Here is a 9,037-nt window from a genome sequence, read left to right on the forward strand (position 1 = left end):
AATTTTCCCCCCTCTGGTCCCAGGGCCCCAGGGACCAGAGGGAATGACTGGTGATTGACTGCTGTTCAGACACAATGGGCCTCTTCGTGAAGGGGAAGAATAAAAGCGTGCCATAACTCCCACTCTGCTGGCTTTGAAATGAACTGGCTTTCTTAAAGCTGTAGAATTATGATATTTTCCTGGTTTTGCCAGACCCCATGAACCCATATAATAAGGCTTGTTTTCCTGTCTATTTTCAGCAAGGTAACTGTTTTGATAAGCTTTATTACCTGATGGACTGCTATTTTATTGATTATTTCTACATAGTAAAGATGAATCTTCAAAAACATACACAATTTAGAACCTGGAAAGTACTTTAGAAATTATTTCGTTCAATGCCCTTTTTATTTTAAAATTCATTTTATTATTTTTTAAGGCAGGGTCTCAGTCTGTTACCCAGGCTGGAAGGCAGTGGCTCAATCACCGCACATTGTAGCCTCACTTCCCAGGCTCAAGCAATCCTCCTGCCTCAGCCTCCTGAGTAGCTGGGATTACAGGCGTCTGCCACTGTGCCCAGCTAATTTTTTTTTTTTTTAAATTGTGGAGATGGCCTTTTGTTGTCCAAGCTGGCCTCAAACTCCTGGGCTCAAGTGATCCTCCCACCTAGGCCTCCTAAACTGCTGAGATTAAAGGTGTGAGTCACCATATTCTGCCTCAATGCCGCTATTCTATAGCCCTGTTACTGATGCATAAGTCTCTGTTTTTCATCAGAAAGAGTCATACAAGCTATTCCCCTGGGATCCTAGGTGATTCCTTAGGAACGGATCACTTTTTCCATTAGATCAGTGTCTCCAAAATAACTAGTGGTCATTCCCAGACTTCTGAAATACCAATATGAGGAACTCCTGGAACAGCAAGACCAGATTTTGAGAACAGAAAAATAGGAAGTGTGGTGACCCTTAGGGTTGAAGCCTGAAGCCTGAGCCTTCAACTCATGCACAATTAATCCCAGCCACACTGCTTGTTGCTTCTGGTTGGATTTTTTTATTTGGACAGGAAATGCATTAGGAATAAAATGATAAGAAGGAATGCAGGTCTTCTTAGAATCAGATATGAGCAGTCTGACTGCAGTCCTAGGTTCCTCACGAACTCCTTTTGGGACTCTCTCTAAATGGCAGGGGAACCGCGTGCTTTATGCAGCCTGACCACATACAGTATTTTACTCAGGTTTCCATACGAGCCATGTCAGAACTTCCTTCCTGAGAGCTCACATTCATGGCATCACAAATTTACAACACATGTGCTTTGACTGATAAATACCACTGGTCAATTTATTTTCTATTGGCCTTTTGTTTGAGGGGGCAGGTGATCTAGAAACATGAGGTTATGGCCAAGGGATGAGCATTCTGTGTTATGTGAGGCAATTATTAGTGATATTCTATCACTTGTCATAATATGCACTAACTTTTTTCTCTCCTCTTTCTCTGTCTTTTCCTTGTCCTAGTCTCTTTTTTTTTTTTTTTTTGAGACAGAGTCTTGCTCTGTCGCCCAGGCTGGAGTGCAGTGGTGCGATCTCAGCTTGCTGCAACTTCTGCTTCCTGGGTTTGAGTGATTCTCCTGCCTCAGCCTCCTGAGTAGCTGGGATTACAGGTGCCTGCCACCGCGCTGGTGGAGATGGGGTTTCACCATCTTGGCCAGGCTGATCTCAAACTCCTGACCTCGTGATCCACCCGCCTCAGCCTCCCAAAGTGCTGGGATTACAGGCGTAAGCCACTGCACCCATCCTCCTTGTACTAATCTCTTAACTGCTTTTGTTCTTTGCTCCCCTCTGCCCCCCACCTTTCTTTTCTCCTCTCTGTTTTTTTTTTTTAGGATAGTCAGGGGCACTGGCCACCTGTTTTAATTCTTCTTCTAAGAGACAGACTTGTTTCTCAGTTTAAATATAACTCGAGATCAGGCGTGGTGGCTCATGCCTGTAATCCCAGCACTTTGGGAGGTCGAGGCAGGCAGATCGCTTGAAGTCAGGAGTTCGAGACCAGCTTGGCCAAAATGGTGAAACCCCGTCTCTACTAAAAATACAAAAATTAGTTGGGGGTGGTGGCACATGCCTGTAATCCCAGCTACTCGGGAGGCTAAGGCATGAATATCACTTGAACCAAGGAGGTAGAAGTGGCAGTGAGCAGAAATTGCACCACTGTGCTCCTGCCTGGGCGACAGAGTGAGACTCTGTCTCAAGAAGAAAAAAAAAAAAAAAAAAAAAAAAATATATATATATATATATAAAAACTCAAAACACTAGCAATAGTCCAAAACAATTACATAGCTTCAGGAAAAGGAAGAAGGGTGACACCTGCTGGAACAAAGATTAGTGGTTCTGATTTCACATAGAATCTCTCTGGGAAAAGATACACAAAACTTCACAGAATTATCCCAGAAACAAGATACCCAAAGCACATCAACGAAGCCCAGGCGCCCAGGTTAAGACTAATAAGAAAGCTAGCATTTACTGAGTGCTTACCTACTGCCATATGCTTTCCATGTACAACCTCATCTAATCCTCACAATCACCCTGATGTAGGTATTATATTATTATCCTCATTTTGCAGATAAGAAAACTGAGGCTGAGAGACTTAAGTAACTAGTCCAAGGTCACAGCTATTAAGTGGTGGACTTGGATTTAAACTTAGGCCTGTCAGAATTCTTATCCCCTAAGCTATACTGCCTGCTCTAAATACATATAGACATCTATAAATTACATACATACTTTTTCTCTTATTAATCCTAATGATACTTCTTAAAGGTAAGTAAACAACAACGAACTAAAAAGGCATGAGGTAAAACACAACAGATCTCAAACATTATCCCACATACTTTTTCTTTTTGAGAAGGAGTATCACTCTTGTTGCCCAGGCTGGACTGCACTGGCGCAATCTTGGCTCTCTGCAACCTCCACCTCCCGCGTTCAAGAAATTCTTCTGCCTCAGCCTCCCAAGAAGCTGGAATTACAGGTATGCAACATCATACCTAGCTAATTTTGTATTATTAGTAGAGATGAGGGTTCTATAATGTTGGCCAAGCTGGTCTCGAACTCCTGACCTCAGGTGATCCACCCGCCTAGGCCTCCCAAAGTGCTGGGATTACAGGCATGAGCTACCATGCCTGGCTCCACATACTCTTAAGGGTTTCCAAATCCCCTCCTGACATATTCCATCATCGACATTTCATTTACAGACACACTGATCTAATGGAAAAAGTGATTTTCAGTCTAGGAAGTTGAAGCGCCATCCCAAACACTAGCTTGAAAAACAGGAAGCCTAGATGCAAGTCTGATAAACTGTACCTGGCATAAAACAATACTTTCATTTTTTAGTGATTTTGTTTCCCACCAGTAAAATTAATACCTGTTGATGTGACTTGTCATGTATAGAAAAGAGAAATTAAAATAATTTGTGTCACAGCTAAGTTTCCCAGAAAAAGACAAATTGCATAGGTATAACTAACTTCTCCATCCTCAAAGGTTTGTGTTTCCAAATTAAAAGACGGAGCTAAAAAAGACGTGAAAGGCATAGAAGGAAAGCTGACCGGTCAGTGTGTTTACTGGCAGTAGATTATCACAGAGAGGAGAACAAGATAAAATCATGGATAATTAGTACATCTGGTGCTAGTCTCTCTTTCCCAATGTATCCCCCTGCCCTGCATCCTCTTTCTTTGGATTTCACTTACATCTTTAAGCTTAATAGGCTTAATTGGTTAAAAGGTAGTCAAGATAAAATCTATAGATTCCAGGTCCTGGCCTGAACTTGAGTCAGTCTTCGGACAGGTGACTCATGATGCCAGGTTCTTTCTGAGAATCTCTCGGATGGCCATGCTTCGTAAGAAAGGTCCACGCTACCCACACCCTCTGAACAGCTCAGCGGAAGCCACTGCACTCTTGTTCTTTCTCCCTTCCATCAGATATGGACTACAGACTCCACTGGCAGAGCTATGAGTAAGGACAGATAGGGTACCTGCTATAATCTGTTAATCTATTTCTGTCTACCTTCCCAACACTGATTAGCAAGAAAGTATACAGAACTGAGGTAGATACTGAGTATAAAGTGAAGTGCAAGAAACCCTCAAAACAACAGAGCATGGTGGCGTTTTCTCTTATTAATCCTTTCTTTTTTTGAAACAAGGTCTTGCTCTGTTGCCCAAGCTGGAGGGTAGTGGCGTAAACACAGCTCACTGCAGCCTCAACCTCCTGGGCTCAGGCTCCTGCCTCAGTCTCCTGAGTAGCTGGGACCACGGGCATGCACCCCTGGTATGCACCACCATGCCTGGCTAATTTAAATTTTTTAATTTTTTTGTAGAGACAAGGTCCTGCCACGTTGCCCAGGCTGATCTCAAACTCCTGGGCTCAAGGGATACTCTTGCCTTTGGCCTCCCAAAGTGCTAGGATTACAGCCATGAGTCACTGTACCCAGCCTCTTATTAATCCTTATGATACTTCTTAAAGTTAAGCAAGGTCTGTAATCCCAGCTACTCAGGAGACTGAAGTGGTAGCATCACTTGAGGCTAGGAGTTTCAGACCAGCCTGGGCAATACTGTTGAGACCCTGTGTTTTAAAAAAATAAAATGAAATTTGTGTAATAAAAAATAAATAATCCCAGCACTTTGGGAGGCCGAGGTGGGCAGATCACAAGATCAGGAGTTCGAGACCAGCCTGACGAATATGGTGAAATCCCATCTCTGCTCAAACTACAAAAATTAGCCGGGCATGGTGGCAGGCGCCAGTAGTCCCAGCTACTCAGGAGGCTGAGGCACGAGAATCGCTTGAACCTGGGAGGCATCGGTTGCAGTGAGCCGAGATCGCGCTACTGCACTTCAGCCTCGACAGAATGAGACTCTGTCTCAAAAAACAAATAAACAAACAAACAAACAAAATAAAACAAAATTTAAAAATAAAGAAATTCTCAAAATAGATTTTGAGGATTAAGGTCAAAATTCATTATTCCATTCTTATCACTAAGGGTTACAGAAGTTTGCTAGGTTTTTCTGGGGGGGGGTGTGTACATGATTTAAGAAGTCAAACCTGTCCCTTTTGTGCCATATGCCAAAGAGCAAGTCATATTAATAACACACCTAGTAACTTCTACTGTTTTGATGACTGAGTCATCACAAAATTGGATTGATCAGAAGCTTCTGTCTATGGAACACTACTGGTTTCTTGGTTTATGCAGAATGGACTTAAGGACACTTGCTGAAATGGTTTATAGTTTATAGTTCATTCATCTCATCAGAGTGCAAGAAGGGAGAAATACTTGGAAAATCACGGAGAGACAGCTACGACTACCTGTTTTAATGTGTATTTATTTATTTATTTTTGTTTTTTGAGACAGGGTCTCACTGTCACCCAGGCTGGAGTGCAGTGATGTGATCATAGCTCACTGAAGCTTCCAACTCCTGGGCTCAAGCGATCCTCTTGCCGCAGCCTCCTGAGTTGCTAGGACTATAGGGGCATACCACCACGCCTGGCTAAGTATGACTATCTGTTTTAAATCACTTCCCTTTAAACTCGCTCTGATGAGGCAGTAGTAAAATGGGGATGTCTTGTACCTGTCTCTTAATTTCCATATCAAAATTCCTGCTCTACTATTATGCATTAATAAATGGTAATATTGTTAGCAGAGCCATATCCAGTTTTTTTCTTTTTTTTCTCCCTCCCCCCCATGCCCCATATCAGTTTTTAAAAGAAAAAAAAGAGAAATAAAGCCTGAAGTTGGTCAGGCGCAGTGACTCATGCCTGTAATCCTAGCACTTTGGGAGGCTGAGGCAGGCAGATTGTTTGAGCCCAGGAGTTTGAGACCAGCCTGGACAACACGGCAAAACCGCATCTCTACCAAAACCACTAAAAATTGGCCCAGCGTAGTAGCATGTGCCTGTGGTCCCAGCTACTCAGGAAGCTGAGGTAGGAGGACTGCTTGAGCCTGGGAGGCAGAGGGTGTAGTGAGCTGAGATCGCACCACTGCACTCTAGCCTAGGCAACAGAGTGAGACTACTTCCTCAAAAAAGAGAGAGAGAGTGAGAGACAGAGAGAGCGCATGAGCCGGAAGTGTGGTTACAGCATGGGGGCGGTGGAAAGATAATCCTGGACTTAGAATATGATGAGCTCACATTCTGAGGCCAAGACTTCTCACCTTTAGCCAACAGTCTTTGAATTTTGCTCTCATTATTTATAAAATACAGTTAATAATCCCCACTTTCCTACCTCCCAGGTCTGTGCTGAGGATCAAGTGAGAATATATTTGTGAGAAAATACTGTGGAAATTGTAAAATGGTACTAAACTATAAGGCATCATTATGTCCAAGCTACTTTGGTATTGCCGAGGACTCTCTAGAGGTTAAGCCACTTCACAAATTCAAAAAGGATCTGGTTGTTGAAATGGGCAGACTCCAAAAATCTAATTTCAAATAGTCTACTATTTGATGAGCAGCTTACCTCGATGGAGGGGAAGACTATCCAATTCTTGGGATGTGAATTCACAAATGCACACAAACAGCCTCTCTCCCTCTTTTAGACTGGGAATGGTCACAATTTCCACAAAACTGCTGGGGAACTGTCCTGAAAATGAAAGCAAGCATATTAAATTTTAATACTGAAATTTCTTTTTCCATCTGTGTATAAGGACAAAAACTTTTCTTCTGAGTCCATGTATAGACCCTAACTTGAAAACTCTGTGAAAACTCATAATTGGAGAATCTGTTGCAGAGAAGTATAGTGCACAAAACTAGATGCATGCAGAACAGAGAGAATGCAATTCAATTCCATACGCATTTACTGGGGGCTGCTATATGCAAAGCACAAGTAAGATAGTTCTGGTCTTCAAAGATCTGAAAACCTAGTTCAGACAAAAAGTCGAATTCAGACACAAATAATAATTCAATCCTGAAATCTGGTATCACAATGTAAGTACACAAATTGTCACGGAAGTTCAAAGAAGGTAGGTAATAGGTCAGGAAGAACATAAAAAACTTTACGAAAACAATAGTATTTGAATCTGAAGGTGGATAACGTTTTAATTGGTGGTGGTAGAAAGACAGGACTTGCCAGTTGGAAAGTATCAGAAAGTCTGATTGATTTTACCTTCTATCTCTGGGTCTGTTTATCTCCAGACCCACCACCTTGGTCCACGCCATCACCATCTCTCACCTGGATTACTGCAGCAACCTTCCAAATGCTTCCCTGCCTTCAATTTTGTCCCTTTCTATCATTCTTAAGTCTGCAGCAGTGAGTTTTCTAAAATTCAAATCTGGTAATGTTCAAAGCACTTTCAGGGTTTCCCATTTCCTTCACTCCTTACCATGGCATACTCTGTCTCCCATGATCCAGCTTTTGCTCATCTCTCCAGCCCACCTTTCCCCCTCAACCACTCACACCTCACGCCCTACTAAACTTCTCTAGGTCCCCTGTGTTCTCACACTCCAGGGACCTTCAACAAGCAATCCTCTCTGCCTACCATCTTTGCCTTGCTAACTCCTTCTCATCATTTCTGTCTCAGCTGAGATATCATTTCTACTGGGAAATAATTTATTTATCTCTCAAATGTGGATTAAGTGTCAACAGAGTGTGCTCGAAGGACTCCAACCCAGACTTACATAAATATGAATATATGCAAGTTAAGGATTGGATTAACACAGAGGCATGTGGTGTGGGAAAAGCTTCCACCCTTCCCTAGGCTAATTAATGAAAGAAATCGAAGTGAACATGTATCTTACAGAATTGAAGAAAGCTAACCAGGTGCATGGAATGTGGGAGGTAGCTAGCATGTAGGAGGGTAAAGGATAACTTTAATAAATTTGGGCCAGCCATAGATCCAGGAGGGAATGAACAGGATGAATCATGCTCCTTTGAAGAAAATGAGAGAAAGATCACTTCTCAGCCTTTTGCCTAAGATCAAGGGAAGAATGAAAGAAAGGGTAGAAAATGTTCAAAGAAGACAGCCAGAGAAAACAAGGTGGAGAGCACCTTGTGTTCCACAAATCATAAAGCTGGTTATGAAAAGCAGTAGTAAATAACAGGGTTCTGAAGAAAGGAACAACACATATTTTGAGAAGAGGAACACTGAACACAAAGGATAAAGACCTGGGAAGGGAAAGCGGGGGAAAGGGAAAGACTTGGATAGAAACCTGGGTTGGGGCAGCTGGTATCCAGCAGTGCAGCCTCTTGAAGGAAGCAACACAGAGAGAGGGAATGGTAACAGAAATCTTCCCCTAACTGGTAGAGACCACATATGAATACAGAAAGAAAACACAAAAGGATTCTGAAATTTATTGACTTGGGCTTCCCACTTAGCTAGCTTTCTTTTCTTTCTTTCCTTCCCTTCCTCCCTCCCGTCCTTTCTTATTTATTTATTTATTTATTTATTTATTTATTGAGATGGTGTCTTGCTATGCTGACCAGGCTGGTTTCAAACTCCTGGTCTCAAGCAGTCCTCCCATCTCAGCCTCCCAAAGTGCTGGGATTATAGGCATGAGCCACCGTGCCCAGCCTTTATTTTTATTTTTATTATTTATTTATTTGAGACAGAGTTTTGCTCTTGTCGCCCAGGCTGGAATGCGATGGCACAATCTCAGCTCACTCCAACCTTTGTCTCCTGGGTTCAAGCAATTCTCCAGCCTTGCCTCCTGAGTAGCTGGGATTACAGGCATGCACCGCCACAGCCGGCAAATTTTGTATTTTTAGTACAGACAGGGTCTCACTATCTCACCATGTTGGCCAGGCTGGTCTTGAACTCCTGACCTCAGGTGATCCACCCACCTCAGCCTTCCAAAGCGCTGGGATTACAGGCATGAGCCACTGACCCCAGCTAGGAATAATTTTCTTTCTTTCTTTTTTTTGAGACAGGGTCTCACTCTGTTGCCAAGGCTGGAGTGCAGTGCTGGCCTTTATTTTTAATATGGAAAGAAGTCAGGGCCTGTGGTCCATTATGAGTCTCTTACTTACCTGTAACATCCTCCTTCTTTCCTAGAAGCCAAAATTCATCCACCACTGCCAGCACCTCAATAACATCTCCCACGA

The 9,037-nt window shown here is 42.8% G+C and overlaps 1 protein-coding gene across 1 annotated transcript in view; it reads right to left on the bottom strand.

Annotated features, from left to right (window-relative positions):
• The window catches only part of DNMBP (dynamin binding protein), a 93,413-nt gene that overhangs the window by 79,069 nt on the left and 5,307 nt on the right, over window positions 1-9,037 (bottom strand). Inside the window, exon 2 of the mRNA XM_011977383.1 lies at window positions 6,458-6,580. Within this exon, the coding sequence (XP_011832773.1) occupies window positions 6,458-6,580 (123 nt within the window). The remainder of the gene's footprint in view (window positions 1-6,457; window positions 6,581-9,037) is intronic.

Source organism: Mandrillus leucophaeus, unplaced genomic scaffold, assembly GCF_000951045.1.
Source record: "Mandrillus leucophaeus isolate KB7577 unplaced genomic scaffold, Mleu.le_1.0 Scaffold18, whole genome shotgun sequence".
Taxonomy (NCBI): domain Eukaryota; kingdom Metazoa; phylum Chordata; class Mammalia; order Primates; family Cercopithecidae; genus Mandrillus; species Mandrillus leucophaeus.